This window comes from Tachysurus vachellii, chromosome 20 (assembly GCF_030014155.1).
Source record: "Tachysurus vachellii isolate PV-2020 chromosome 20, HZAU_Pvac_v1, whole genome shotgun sequence".
Lineage (NCBI taxonomy): Eukaryota > Metazoa > Chordata > Actinopteri > Siluriformes > Bagridae > Tachysurus > Tachysurus vachellii.
Genome location: NC_083479.1, coordinates 6,237,737 through 6,254,101, shown reverse-complemented (window position 1 = coordinate 6,254,101; position 16,365 = coordinate 6,237,737). Strand labels below are relative to the sequence as shown.

At 35.3% G+C, this 16,365-nt stretch overlaps 1 protein-coding gene across 2 annotated transcripts in view; it reads left to right on the top strand.

The window, feature by feature from the left end:
* Positions 1-3,220: 3,220 nt before the first annotated feature.
* The window catches only part of rasgrf2a (Ras protein-specific guanine nucleotide-releasing factor 2a), a 31,309-nt gene continuing 18,164 nt past the window's right edge, over positions 3,221-16,365 (top strand). For both annotated transcript variants that reach the window (XM_060896100.1, XM_060896101.1), the window contains exons 1-11: positions 3,221-3,823; positions 9,338-9,444; positions 9,915-10,062; positions 10,255-10,344; positions 13,312-13,565; positions 13,730-13,809; positions 14,378-14,571; positions 14,653-14,762; positions 15,249-15,367; positions 15,530-15,690; positions 16,111-16,177. In XM_060896100.1, coding sequence (XP_060752083.1) covers positions 3,545-3,823; positions 9,338-9,444; positions 9,915-10,062; positions 10,255-10,344; positions 13,312-13,565; positions 13,730-13,809; positions 14,378-14,571; positions 14,653-14,762; positions 15,249-15,367; positions 15,530-15,690; positions 16,111-16,177 — 1,609 coding nt within the window. In that variant the 5' untranslated portion in view covers positions 3,221-3,544. The remainder of the gene's footprint in view (positions 3,824-9,337; positions 9,445-9,914; positions 10,063-10,254; positions 10,345-13,311; positions 13,566-13,729; positions 13,810-14,377; positions 14,572-14,652; positions 14,763-15,248; positions 15,368-15,529; positions 15,691-16,110; positions 16,178-16,365) is intronic.

Sequence of the window (16,365 nt, the reverse complement as noted above, 5' to 3'; positions counted from 1 at the left end):
ATAAAAAACAGCATGATTTGGATATCAGAGAAGAATCTGTACATGCTTGTAGTGGAATGTTGCTCATAGCGTTTGGCCAAAAAACCAAACTTCTGCACGTATATTAGTCTAACCAGCAATAGGGATTTGTGGGAGTACAAGTGGAGGAAACATATAACTGAGACTGTAGCTGATATTGTGATGATACTGTGAAATGTTAATTGTATTACTTTCACAATAATAACATTAAAAATATATACAATTTTAACAGCTGGATATAAATAACAGAATGTATCATGAGTCTGAGGCAGAAACATGACTTGGATGGGATGCTAGGAGGAAATATATTCTGGAGGAAACCAAAACAGAAGGAGAAGGAAAAGAGAAACTCCACACAGACTTCAACCTGAGGTCAGAATTTAACTGGGGCTTCTGGAGCTGTGAAGCATCAACACTATCTGCTGTGCCCACTGTACTGCTAGCTTTCTGTATTTTGATTTAAAGAACCTTATGACACAATCCCGTTGTCATTTGCATGACATACCAGAAGATGGCACTATATGAACAGCATTCTGATCAAATTCTATACAATATACAGTACATTCGCTTCAAATGAAATAACCTCAAGTCAGGAAAATGATACACAACGTTTTCAATTTTACAATATGTGTTCACTAGGAGATTAAAATGATATGGTACAAACTTTCAATACTCAATAAAAAATCCTTAATTGTAGTTAAATGTTTGTCTTTCGACTGTAAATATGGAAAGAATCCCATAGAGACTCAAAAGCAATTCTCAAACACTGACATTCGTAAACACTGGCTTGTGATCATCACAGGATATAATCATACTCAAACATTAGGTTTTGACAAATATACAGTTTTTTGTACCACTTATCGTACACTGTGACGCGAGGAACCTGGAGTCTATCCCAGGTGATTAGGGACATAAGGCAGGGGACATCATGGATGAGGTCACAAGGCCAACCAAGGGCACAAGAGCACACACTCTCACGCCTTTGTCACATCTATGGACTTGGGAGGAAACGGAGTATCCATCAAACGTAACCCCTGGTTATGATACAAACTTTCTAACCACTAAGTCTCTGTGAGCTCCATAAATTCAATCTGTTTGTTGTTGTTGTCATTCAACTGCTCCCTGTTCATGGTGTTCACGGTGGATCATCCAACCCGCATGGCAATAGAACAGGCTTGGGACCTGCGCATTTACAGTTAACACCCCAGCAGCTGCTTTGGTTCTTTGGTCCATTTAATTACTGTAGACTTAATCATGTACGTGTACTTTATTCATACAATAAATTTAGATACTGTAATTTATTCTACCGTGGAAATATTTTCTCTGTATTTCTGACAAAAGTATCAGCAATGTCTGTAAGTACGAAGTAGTAACATAATAAATGTATTAGCTAATACTAACTGTATGTGTCTGATGTTACTTTAGCATAAAAAAGTGATACACAGAGAGACTCCAAATCACTACTGCAGCAAATAGATACGTAAGATATTTTTACAGTAATCAATTAGATAAATATGAATAACTAACTAAGTAAATAGCTATTAATAGCCATAATAAATTCCCACTACATAGACAAGCCTTGGACTTTAATGAGAGCAGTCAGTAGTAAAGAAAAACTGTAGTTTTAAAAAAAAATAGAGAAGAATAGAAATTCAGAGCGACAACACATTCATTTACCACAATGTAACACATATTATGATGATTTTGTGCCACTGTAGAGACAATTATACCATTTGTAAGCGTATAAAACAGAGCAAAGGTTACCAGTGTAGCTATTTGAGGGAGTAACAGACATAGCATTAATCCTCCATAATCCCTCGGGAATTGCCATGGCTTTCACCACCACACTTTTGTGGTGTTGAAAGTGTTGCTAGATTTTCTTTTACATATAAACATATATATTTTGAAATTACTGATGAAATTTATATTCAGGGCATTGCAACCCATTGCTATGTTCCTCTTACAAAGTTAGATAAATTTTTGCATGCTGAACCGTCTCGTACTCTCGTATTATTTCCATGAGTGAAGAGTTCATTGTATAGTGAGACTGCTGCTTTAATGCCAAACCTATTTCCTAGTCCTGTTATCTTGTTTATCATTGTTTTCCTTTTTGTGTGTTTGTGTTACATCACTATACTATGTAATTACTTCAGAATCATTCGTTTTGTAGTGAAATGTCTGCTGAGCGGTTGATATATCAGCAATTCTTATACTTAAATGCCTTAAAGTGCCTGTTATCACAAGACGCATGAGAGATGTGAGTTTGAAATAAGGTCATTGGTTTTACACGCCTTTGTTTTTTGTCTGAGATCATCAGAACGGAATGCAGTTCCCAATCTAAATATAATAAATAATCTGTTAAACCATTCTGCAATATTTTATCCTTATTTAATGAGTAATTCATTCAGTATAAGCTGTTTAAACTTGGGATTATGTCTGTGTGGAGTCTCTCATACTAGCCCCATGTTTGACTGGGTTTCCTCTGAGTTTTCCAGTTTCCTTCCACTGTGTGTGTGTGTGTGTGTGTGTGTGTGTGTGTGTGTGCTGTACAGTGATGGACTGGTGTCCCATCCATGGTGAATTCTCCTTCCTTGCGGCCAAATACACCAGACCTTGATCACGATACAATGATTAATGAAACAACAACAAACAATGAAACAACGTGTCCTCCTGAAATGTCAGTTTTCTTCACTTTAGAATTAGAGCTATATAAAAAAAATGCTATAGAAAATTATTTTCATTAATTTTTATTATTATTATTATGAATTAGCTGGGAAGGAAATGATGGTAATGGTCTGACTTTATCCTAAGCAACCTAAAAGAAATTACCACTAGATGGTGTTAAAACTACTACTTTATTCAAAGGGCATCATTTAAATTAAACATTTAAATTATTTATTTACTATTAGACAGATTTCTGCTGTAGATCTAATCAAATAAAATAAAATTAAAATTAAATTCAAGGATGTTAGGCAAGTATACTAAATACAAAAAAAACTGCAAGGAAATAGAAAATAGTCTCATGTTGCTCTGCTTAATATTATTAATAATGGAGACCGATGTGTCTCTAGAAATTCCTTAAAAAAAAGGTAAAAGGTTCATTTTAGTTCAGTTTACAGATATTAGGAGAGTTTTTGAGCCTTTGGCGTTCCACAGTGCAGCACCTTTCAGTGTATCTGGGAATCCAGTAGCGCATCTTCAGCACTTCAGCTGAGGAAACAGAGCTGTGTCTCTTTAAGTTGCGACCAAAGCCGATTAGTGTCGATTCTGCTTTTAGCGTCTCTTCACGTGTCTTTCACACTTATGTTATTGTGTGCACAAGACCACCAAAAGCGTTTAACGAGATCTGTGTGGCTCATTTGGTCGCAGGGGATTTACTGTTCTGATTGTTGGTGCTTTTGTCACCGGATCGGAAATTACTGGATTATCTCTTTTCTTAAATCTCTTCCACTTTGTTTACTTTTTTAAGGTCTGTCTCTTATGGTCATGGGCTCGTGCACAGCGGCGTGAGACGTCGAGGTGGAAAATGCAGAAAAGTGTGCGCTATAATGAGGGGCACATATTTTATCTCTCTGTGATCGCGCGTAAAGAGGGAACGAAGCGGGGATACTTGAGCAAGAAAGCAACTGATAACAGTCGCTGGAACGAGAAATACTTTGCTCTATACCAAAACATTTTGTTTTACTTTGAGAACGAGCAGAGCAGCAGGCCGACAGGGATTTACTTACTGGAAGGATGCAACTGCGAGCGCGTCTCTGCGCCCAAAGTGTCTACAGTCAGCAGAGACAATTCAGAGAAGCAGCAGGTATGGCTCTGTTAATATCAACCATTATTTATTGTACACACACACACGCGCGCACACACACACACACACCACAAACACACGCGCGCACACACACCACACACACACACACACACACAATAATTTTTATCTTCTGTGTGCGTGCGTGCGTGCGTGTGTGTGTGTGAGAGAGAGAGAGAGCGAGAGAATGGGAGAGAGACAGAGAGAGAGAGAGAGAGAGAGCATGTTTTTATTTATTAGTGGCTACAAATATCTTACCAAAGTTCATAGTTTTAATTTAAATAAGAAAAGCTCAAGATTTTTTTCTTAAATAAGAAAAATCAGAAAAAAATAGTAAAAAAAAAAAAAAAGTCTAAAAAAATATTTTATTTTGGTTAGTGAGGTCAAGGTTAGGGTTAGGTTTATGCACATCAGTAATAATTATATCAATGGACATCAGCTCTCTGTTTGTTTGTTTGTTTGTTTGTTTGTGTGTGTGTGTCAGGTGAAGGGCTCGGGGTGACCTCAGTACCACAATGATCATAATCAAGTAGAAAAAATATAGTAAGTCTGGACTTTGAGTATAGTGCAGACTTGTCAGATTAAGTCCAGCCTGGATCAAAAACCTCAGCATTACAGCCATTCCTGTAACTACCTCACCGCACGCATGCACACTGTAGTGTATAAGAGCAGATGTTTCTGACTGCCCTACTATCACTTACCCATGACCTAGCTCTCAGTGTATCTACCTCACATCACATTGAGCAGCATGCTGTCTATTTTGTTTATGCTGACATACATTGAAGTTACTTTGCATTTATTCCTTCCGAAATAGCAGATAATACTGTTTAGCACAAAATAAATTAATTAATTAAAAATAATTATTAGTCACTCTGCAATATACTCTACCTTAGATAGCTAACATGCTAAAAGGCCTTGAAGTAAAAGTGCTGCTGGCTAAAAGCAGAAACAAAACGCAGGGATAACAATTGTATAATAATAATTATCAAAAGAAACAGACAGAGAACATAAATTCACAAGGTCTAGAACCGGCAAAACATGATACATAAACCCCTAATGTTCCGCAGAGAATGTCCAAGAAAAAGTCCTGACATACTGTTAAATAAACATTTAATGAAACTAATTAATACGTATGAATCTACTTTTTATCTAAATGATGTCTGTCAAAATAAGAAATCAATTTACCTTACAGTCACAGCTAGCCACTGTTATCAGTCTTTTTTTGGCCAAGAAAAATAAAGACGAATAAATCCTCTCAGAATTCCAGACAGATTTGTTTTTTTTGTTTTATTTTTGTATTTTTGTATTTTTTATTTTTATTTTTTTTGTTGTTAACTAATAGTTTGCATTACCAGGGTACATGGTGTACATTTATGAATATGACTTCAAATTCTCTCAGAATCCTGACAGGTTAGTTTATGTTAACTATATTTGTTAGTAGTTATATTTATGTCTCTAGTTCTCAGCCACGTCAGATCGTCAGCTCATGTTTGATAATACCTATCCTTAACAGTGAATAACCATAAGTATTATTAATATGGCAGAACAAAAATCTCTCAGATTAGGGCATGATAGCTACACAGTTAGCATTAGCTGTTAGTACTGCTATTCACTGTTATTGCATTTAGGGGGGAAAGAAAATACTAGAAATCCATGTAGAAATACTGAGGAAATACTTGTTTCCTTGTGGAAATACTGAGGAAAAGAAGAAGCATACTTACCTTTTCCAATGGCCAAATGTTTGTCTGATACTTGAGGAATTTTGCTGAGACACCATCATCCCTGGCTAATATTTCTAAAGTGATATACTGTTTATGCAGGTGACTGAGGTGATCTCTGCCATCATGATTTTCAATTCATTTTTGTTTGTTTAGTGCTTTTAAAAGTGGACATTGCCACAAAGCAGCTTTAGAGAAATTTCAAATATAAATAAAAACTTGTGCATAATAAGTAAGCCAGAGATTATGGTGGTGAGGAAAAAACGCAGTCATATCATCTTGATCTTTAGACTTTAGGCAGCAGTAGAAGCAGGAAGTGAATTTCAGGTCACTACAGAAGTGGGCATCAGTATGGATCAGACAGGTGTGGAGTGCACAAGGAGTCAGGATCACTGGTATCTCAGGAGTAACTTGTAGCCAGAGAGAAATTGAGAGTGAGAGAGAGAAAGAGAGAGAGAGAGAGATTTCAATCACAGAAAGTGTGACTGTGACTGGTTCTGAAGCACTAAAGTCTCCACTCTGTGACTGCTGTCAGTTTTCCAATACCTCATCAGATCAGAAAGCTGCACAAGACTTCATGAACACAGGGTTATACTGACATTAATATTGCAAAATTAAATATTTGAAGGGCTGAGTCAGAGTGCCAAAGCAAAATGATGAAAGATGTTATTTTATTGTACTAAATGCCCATTAAGCAACTTGAGCCAAGGTTATTTGAGTTTCTTTTGACTGGTGTATTGAAAATGCGGTAAAAGGTGGCAGATAAAAAAAATTACAGATGTTTCAAAGACTGATGGTGGATTTGCTGTATGTTGTATATATGACATTATTCTTGAGAGGCTTGTGCCCCAATAGTTATCAAACACTAGAAACATCCCTGGAAATGCCAAACAGAAAATCCACATTCTAGGCAGGAAGAATAGTTTCATACTTAAGTGCTTACTGATATGGAGGCAAAAAATTCTTCTATGAATTTCTCAAGGCATTTATGTCGTTTATTTACTAGCCCAATATAAGTTCTTAAATACTTGCTTGTTTAATAACCATAAATTAAATGTTCTCATAGTAAAAATTTGAGACCAACTGTAAGATATATTAGATCATTCACACTAGTTTTCCTTTTTAGCCACATACTGTACTGTACAGAAAATAATTAGGATTAACAGAGGAAATGGCTATGACCATAAACTGATTTCTGAAATTTCTTTGTGGCTGGAAAGCAAAAATAGCAGGCGTAGAAGACGTTTCAGCAGAGTGGATAGTGGGGCCCATTGGAACAAACGTTGGATAATGAAAACGAAAAATTTACCGTGACCTCTTTACTTATTTTTTTAGTAAATGCAGTGCCATTGGTAAAACATTGGTTATTTACTGACCTTTCCTTTCTTGAAAAAGCTCTGATTTATTGACATGTTTATGAGTCTATCTAGCCTGAGCTTTAGTTTCATTCTAGCTGATAGGCAGTGTAACCTTTCACCACTTTCCATGCTATCTAAGATGAGAAACCACTTGTAGAAGGTGCTTTCTTAACTAGAAACCAATATGTTTCCTGATAGCAATAGTCAGTTGTAATCCCCTACTGATGATAGAAAAAGATCGTCTCATGTTTGGCTATAATTATCAGGGTGTAAATTTAGGGTATGCTTAGTGTGTTCGATTGACAATGTGGGGGATTCACAGTGGGGGATGTTACTGTGGACATAGCATGTATAGATTCACAGAATTGTCATGGAAAGCTAACTATCCCTTCCTACCCAGATCTCATATAAGCAAGTTCAGTAGACTTACTGGTTTTATTGTACTGATTTCATGGTACAGTTGGAACTGCTAGTATTATCCATTTGAATGAATAACAAAATTCTATGTCCCAGACATAAAAATAAAAATTATTAAAGGTATAAAGGTATTATTAAAATCAGATCAAAACAGATTCATGTACATGCTCAGGTGATGCTAAGTGACCGCGGTGGTTGTTAGTAATCTGATAGACTGGAGCACTGGAAACCTCAGCCAGGACTTGATATAAACTTGGGATATGACAGTAATAAACATGACCCGACATCTTTATGGAAAATTATAAATGGCGTTACATTAAACCCTTTGACAAAGATTTCTGATGGGCATTCACGCTTTTCTCAGCAGCATGTCCGCAATAAAGCTCCAAACTACTACAAAAGAATAGAGCTTCAAAGTAATACCAGGCATTCTAAAAGCAAATGGCTCATTGTAATTTGTTTTGTTGGCCAGCTGGACCGAGGAGGCCTTTGATATGTGCTAGCTGCTCTGCATATTCATAGAACAGTTGTTTGTAGAGTCATTATAAGATTCATAATGAAGTCCATCAAGCTACCGTCATTCATCTGGAAAACAAAAATCAGATCAGTGTATTTTGTAAGCAGAGCTGACCCATTTTCATTACCGCATGCAACTAAGTAGAGATTTTTGATGGCAAAAATACCCCTGTTAAGCTTTTAAGGTGGTTTAGAATTGGCTATTAGATATCAAGACAATCCATCTATTTGGTTGTACCTGCTAAAGATTTTGTTTTCAAATGAAACATACTTGACAGAATGGCGAACAAGTGAAATGTCTCAGGTTACCATGGAAATCGGGTTTCGTGTTATACTGAAGTGGTACTGTATTATTAATCCAGAAACACTCACCACAAAATGTTACACAAGATATCCTAACCCCCTCAACCCCCATCCTTCATCCCACTACCGAACCCTGGCCTCAGATAATAAATTATATTCTTTGCATGGAGTTGTGTTAGAATATTCTGTAACTGTTTGCTGATTTTAATAATACAGAGCTCTGAAAAACACAATGTTACAGTCTGCTGAGCTTAAGAGACAAGTGCACATGCAGGTGTGTCAAGACGCCACGACCTTAACAGAAATAACAGAAATCTTCCTGATAGTAATGCAGCTATTTCAATAAAAATAAAAAGAAAAAAAGAAAAAAAGAAAGTAGAGGTGTGTTTGTGCATTGTATATATTTAAACATACACAGGAAATAAAAAGAGTACTTCCGTCTTAAATATACGGTAGCAAATATAATGAAGTAAGTAGATATAATTTTGTTTGTCTAACACATAAATAAGTGCCATCAGTAGACATGGTTGTGATGAGTTGGAGTGGTAGATGTGAAGCAGTTCGAAAAGTGTGCGTAAGGAAACAGTGATTCTATTGTTATCTTCCAGCTTAAACAAGGCCCGGGGCTGAGGAGAGTGCATTAAAAGCAGAGATGAGAAGCAAAGGCTGTTACATAAGTGCAGATATGCGCGCACATACACACACACACACTCACACACACACACACACACACACACACACACACACACACACACACACACACACACACACCAGATGACCTGCTATGCAGTGAGAGAAAACAAAAAGCCCTTAAGCTTAGGTCCAATAACACACGTGTACACACACTGACACATTCACTCACGACCTACTGCATTAACACCCTTTTGGGCTTTTGGATTGCAAATCACACTAAAATCCTTTTATGGAAAAGAAAATATTTAAATAAAAGCTCTCCTCTTTTCAATTACGTGTGTTAACACCACTTCCTTGTTACCAACACTTTGTACTATGGGGAAAAATGCCCACAGCGTGACTGCTGTGAGAGCTTATTCTCTTACAAGCGAACAGATTTTGCATTCAGTTATCTCAGTTTATGTCTTTTTTTTTTGCACTTAGAATAAATACCATCTGCATCGTCACTGTATGAATGTAAAAGGCCTTACAATGCATTTTCCTGATTATGTAATTGTCTGACTCTTATTAAGCACTATTTCCTGGTCATCTTCGGCCACGATGGACAGAAACCTCTGGAGTTGCGGGCCGAAGAGGATGCAGACTGCACTGAGTGGGTGGAAGCCATTCAACAAGCCAGGTACAGCAGCGAATGAAGGCATTTAACTGATTTTTGTGAGAAAGAAGCACCTTCGACTTATGTAAGTTGCAGTGCCTGAACACAATAGCATTCCTGATATACTGCAGCTCTGAATGTTCTCATTAAATGTGTCACTTCTCTGGTTACAGTTTTCTGTGTTTAAAAAAGGAACAAACTTCAAGCTGTAAAATTTAAAAGCACAAACAGAAGCTTTTCTCTTTCATACATACAAATCCTTTTTTAACCCACAAATGCACCATCTTTAAATTGTACACACTGCAGATAGGTCTACTCTCAGGTCACCTCTCAAGAACGTTTATGTTAATATGTTACTTTAGAAATGAATAATTCATTTTTAATATTAAGCTGTAAATGTACAAAATGTTTCCTATATAAAAAAGCAGAATTGTGCTATACTTTGAATCACTCATCCATTTGACTTCATCTCTCTGCCACCGTCTCTTTTCCAGCTACTCTGACCTCATCATCGAGCGTGAGGTTCTCATGCAAAAGTACATCCACCTGGTGCAGATCATGGAGACGGAGAAGGTGGCTGCCAATCAGCTCCGCACACAGCTCGAAGACCAGGACACGGAGATCAAACGACTCACGACTGAGGTCAAAGTCAACAGCATTAAATCAACATATTTCTAGTACATAAATATTCACCCCATCAACCTGTTCTCTTATCAACTGGACTTTATAGGGATTACACTTCACTGTGCATTTTTGTATTACTTCTATATATAAGTCACCTCTTATTTTAGTATTTTGTATTTCATAATAGTATTTCACCTTGATTGTTTTCAGGTTCTAGCTCTAAACAAATCAAAGGAGAGAATGTTACCTTGTCATTCCATTCAAGATGAGGATGAGCCTGACATAAAGAAAATAAAGAAGGTGAGGTTTGAAATCTCTGGAGATTCCATGGCTGCATTATAGATCTATAATCAGTTACATAATAATAATGTACATGAAAAATGTGCAAACATAATGATGAATAACTCTACATCGAAATTTAAATTATACCATGCTAATGCAAATGTGCAGAATGTAGTGCAATTGTTCAAAGACTTAAGATAAAGATATTATAACACTTAATGGTTTATTTAGGTGCTGGTAACATTATTAAACCAGTGTGGGATAACGTGGAATTTATTTATTTATTTATTTGTGCAGTTTAACCTTCATCCGCCTTGATTTCTTACAATTTTAACATGCTGAATAAGGTATATCATCGTTCAGTTATTTAGTTATTTATTTAGTACTTATTTATTATTGAATGGTAATGGCTGCACATCTAATAATAACATCAGAGAGGTCATCAGTCAGAGTCGCATTTAGTTTTGGTGAAGAATTTCACTTTGATGCAATATAATATAGTGTAGTATAATATAGTGCAGCATAAGAGTAGTGTAGTATATTATAATGTAGTGTAGTATAAAGTTTTATTGTGTAGTATAGTGTAGTGTAGTTTAGTGTAAAATGCTATAGTGTAGTGTTGTGTAGTGTAAAATGCTGTAGTGTAGTGTATTATAGTGGTGTGTAGTATAAAATGTTACTGTGTAGTGTAGTATAGTGTAGTGAAGTATAGTATAAAATGGTGTGGTGTAGTACATTATAGTGTAGTATAGTATAAAATGTTATCATGTAGTATACTATAGTGTATTGAAGTGTAGTGCAGTATAAAATATAGTGTAGTGCAGTGGAATGTAGTATAAAATGTTATTGTGTAGTATAGTGGAGTGTAGTATAAAATGTTATTGTGTAGTATAGTGGAGTGAAGTATAAAATGTTACCATGTAGCATAGTGTAGTGTAGTATAGTGTAGTATAAAATGTTATTGTGTAGTGTAGTATAAAATGTTATTGTGTAGTATAGTGGAGTGAAGTATAAAATGTTATTGTGTAGTATAGTGGAGTGTAGTTTAAAATGTTATTGTGTAGTATAGTGGAGTGAAGTATAAAATGTTATTGTGTAGTATAGTGGAGTGAAGTATAAAATGTTATTGTGTAGTATAGTGGAGTGTATTTAAAATATTGTTGTGTAGTATAGTGGAGTGTAGTATAAAATGTTATTGTGTATTATAGTGGAGTGAAGTATAAAATGTTATTGTGTAGTATAGTGGAGTGTAGTATAAAATGTTATTGTATAGTGGAGTGTAGTTTAAAATGTTATTGTGTAGTATAGTGGAGTGAAGTATAAAATGTTATTGTGTAGTATAGTGGAGTGAAGTATAAAATGTTATTGTGTAGTATAGTGGAGTGAAGTATAAAATGTTATTGTGTAGTATAGTGGAGTGAAGTATAAAATGTTATTGTGTAGTATAGTGGAGTGAAGTATAAAATGTTATTGTGTAGTATAGTGGAGTGTATTTAAAATATTGTTGTGTAGTATAGTGGAGTGTAGTATAAAATGTTATTGTGTAGTATAGTGGAGTGAAGTATAAAATGTTATTGTGTAGTATAGTGGAGTGTATTTAAAATATTGTTGTGTAGTATAGTGGAGTGTAGTATAAAATGTTATTGTGTAGTATAGTGGAGTGAAGTATAAAATGTTATTGTGTAGTATAGTGGAGTGTAGTATAAAATGTTATTGTATAGTGGAGTGTAGTTTAAAATGTTATTGTGTAGTATAGTGGAGTGTAGTATAAAATGCTATTGTGTGGTATAGTGGAGTGTAGTATAAAATGTTATTGTGTAGTATAGTGGAGTATAGTTTAAAATGTTATTGTGTAGTGTAGCAGAGTGGAATGTAGTATAAATTGTTATTGTGTAGTATAGAGGAGTGTAGTATGAAATGTTATTGTGTAGAATAGTGGAGTGTAGTATAAAATGTTATTGTGTTGTATAGTGGAGTGTAGTATAAAATGTTATTGTGTAGTATAGTGGAGTGAAGTATAAAATGTTATTGTGTAGTATAGTGGAGTGTATTTAAAATATTGTTGTGTAGTATAGTGGAGTGAAGTATAAAATGTTATTGTGTAGTATAGTGGAGTGAAGTATAAAATGTTATTGTGTAGTATAGTGGAGTGTATTTAAAATATTGTTGTGTAGTATAGTGGAGTGAAGTATAAAATGTTATTGTGTAGTATAGTGGAGTGTAGTATAAAATGTTATTGTGTAGTATAGTGGAGTATAGTTTAAAATGTTATTGTGTAGTATAGTGGAGTATAGTTTAAAATGTTATTGTGTAGTATAGTGGAGTATAGTTTAAAATGTTATTGTGTAGTGTAGCAGCGTGGAGTGTAGTATAAATTGTTATTGTGTAGTGTAGTATAGTGGTATGAAGTATAGTATAAAATGGTAAAGTGTAGTGTAGTACAGTATAGTGGAGTGGATTATAAAATGATTTAGTGGAGTGAAGTCTAGTGTAGTATAGTGTAAAATGTTAAAGTGTAGTGTAGTAAAGCGCAGCTTAGTGGAGTGGAGTAAAACATGGTGTAGTGGAGTATAGTGAGGTGTAGAATAAAATAGTAAAGTGTAGTGTGGTGTAAAATTATATGGAATAATGTATAGTATAGTGGAATGGAGCATAAAAATGTACAGTGTTTTATTCTATAAAATAGTATAGTGTAGTGTATTGTAGTGTAGCACAAAATAGTATAGTATAGAGTAATGTAAGTAGTGTGGTATAGTGCAATATAAAATAGCTCAGTGATTAATGTGCTCTATAATGCCTTGGAAGATTTTGAGTTCAAACACCAGAGCCAACACTGTAAAGCTTCCATTGCTGAGCCCTTGAGCAAGGCCCTCAACCCTTAACCACTTAGTTGTATGAATGAGATATATTTGAAAGATGAGAAATTGTAAAAGGTAAAATTCATAATGACCTTAAGACTGCTAAGGAAGTTTATGGTGCTTGTAGATACAAAGCTTCATGCGTGGCTGGCTTTGCCGGAGAAAGTGGAAGATCATTGTTCAAGACTATATCTGCTCACCCCATGCTGAAAGTATGAGGAAAAGGAACCAGATTGTCTTCAACATGTTGGAGGCTGAGACTGAATATGTGCTCCAGCTGTCCATCCTGGTTAACTGCTTTCTGAGGCCACTCAGGATGGCTGCCAGTTCCAAAAAACCTCCGATGGGCCATGATGATGTTAGCAGCATTTTCCTCAATAGGTATATATATTTCTATTCCATATCCCAGCAATGGTAAAATATCCTGCTCTCATATTATACTCAATACAGCTTGGCACTGTTATTGCACTTCTCAGAAGACACTGTTGATAGTGATGTCACAATGAAAAAAAAATTCTCATCTAAACTTATTTTTTTCTCCCAAGTGAAACTATAATGTTTCTTCATGAGATATTTCACCAAGGCCTAAAAGCAAGAATTGCCAACTGGCCAAGATTAGTTTTAGGTAAGTGCCATAAGCTAGTTTTATTTATTTATTTATTTTTGCAGCCCAATCACATAATATTGAATGTTCACTACAGGTAAAAAGAATTTAAGCAAATTAAAAGTAACTATGAAATTAGTCAAAAACAGGAATGTGTGTATTGATAAAGAACAAATATATTTTTACTGCAGCTCTCATATACACCATGTTCTCACACTGTGTCATATTAGAAATTTATACTTGATCAGGGGCATATTTCAAGCGGGTAGATGGGGAGGTAACTCCCCAGTAATCAGAAATAGCAATGCAACCTCATTTATTTATATACTGATCAAACAAAACATATTTAGAAGGATTTTTTGTTATAAACAATTCTCTTCAGCAAAGCCACTTTCTGTGACTTGTCAACGACAATTGTTAAAAGTGCTATACAAGTAAATTGAATTGAAATTGAATTACATTAAATAAGCAGAAGGGAATTATGTAATGAAACTGTAATTCTGGGACATTGACATTCTTTATTAAACATGATTAAAGATTTACTCAATTGATTGTTAATATATCTCTTATTATCTTTGTCACTTTTTAGCCGACCTCTTTGATATATTGCTGCCGATGTTAAACATCTACCAAGAATATGTGCGGAATCACCAGTACAGTCTTCAGGTTCTAGCGAACTGCAAGCAGAACCGTGATTTTGATAAGCTGCTCAAGCAGTACGAGGCCAATGCTGCCTGCGAGGGTCGAATGCTGGAGACCTTTCTGACCTACCCCATGTTTCAGGTGACAAAAGGAAACGTTTGAATTGTCTTTTAAGACCTATCCTAAAATATGATTTAACTATTAAATCTCACTGTGTTCCAGATTCCTCGATATATCATCACTCTGCATGAGCTGCTTGCCCATACTCCCCATGAGCATGTAGAACGCAAGAGTCTGGATTTTGCCAAATCTAAACTAGAAGAGCTGTCCAAGTATGCACACTTATATTTCTGTATGATTGCTAAACTCTTAATACGTATTTCATCAGTGATTTACTTTAAACTGGCTTGAAAAAACACACTTGTTTTAACGCACAAGTCATCAAGACAATGAATTACTTTAAGGTTTGTTTTTAAAAAAAACTTAAGATCAATATCCAAAATGTGTCATTACAATTGGAGTAAAAGAGAAGAAATAAGTTCACTTAATAACACTAAGCTATCATGTTTTACTCTGTGGTGCAAAATTACAGATAGATCAATTTCACTGAGCTGAAATCAAATGAATCCTGTTAATATTCTTCACTCTTATATCATATTCCCTCATGTACCATAAGCTAATGTGATAGGAATTGTGTGTAAATGATGTGGTTTCACACAGATTTTAAGCAGTCACACATTCCTTCAGTATTTTTTTAACCATTATGTGTTTGTTCAGTTATACAGCCGAAGTGTTTTTTTTATTGGGTTCATTATCAGAATGATGCATGATGAAGTAAGTGACACAGAGAACATCCGTAAGAATCTTGCCATTGAGCGCATGATTGTGGAAGGCTGCGATATCCTCTTAGACACCAGTCAGACCTTTGTACGACAAGGTGAGTCACACAGAGCTACTATTTCCCCTCTGAAGTATCTACTACTTTGCTTGTTGGTGCATGAGCCATGATTACCTAGTGTCTTCTAATGAAGCTTATTAGATTGAGAGTAGATACAGTACTGTTTCTCCTTCTCCTCGATAAACCAGCCCCATCTTTCAGGCTCTCTGATCCAGCTGCCTTCAGTGGAAAGAGGCAAACTAAGCAAAGTGCGATTGGGCACGCTGTCTCTGCGCAAAGAGGGTGAGCGCCAGTGTTTCCTCTTCACCAAACACCTTCTGATCTGCAACCGCACCTCCAGCGGCAAGCTGCATCTGCTCAAAGTGAGTTACTCATCACCATGCTTATGCAACCAGGTTATTTGCAGCTTGCAAATGTTTCTATTTGTTCAGCACTTGAATGTTGTTGAATAGTATATCACATTAAAGGTGGAAAAACATCTGACATGGTTTGCTGAGAGTCTTCAAAATGTCAATAATTAAAAAATAATAATAAAGGATCATACAAATGGAACTTTTGCAGATTCTATAAGGTTTATGTAAACTCATGACCTCAGCTGTATATCATAGAAATGTGCAATTTTTAACAGGAGCGTGTAGACTTTTTATATCCTCTGTAATTTTTTTAATAATACTGTGGATTTTAATTCTGAACACGTCAAAGGGTCTGTTCTGGGAGTTTAAGGATTAAAAGTATGTAATGTTTTGCAGTATAATGACAGCGTTTTTCTTCTTAATTTATAGCAAGGAGGAACTCTGTCTCTTATAGAATGCACACTCATTGAAGAGCTGGATGCCAATGATGAAGACTGTAAGTACTCAGATAATCTTCATATCAGATTCATTCAAATGACATTGTGGCATTGTGGAAGACAAACTGTTTTTATAGAAACATTATTACAATAAGTGAATAAACCTGTGAATTGTGTTAAAGTCAGCATTATTGTCCAAGCAGCTGTTACTGAAAATACAACAAAATTTTAGGAATTGAAATTAAAT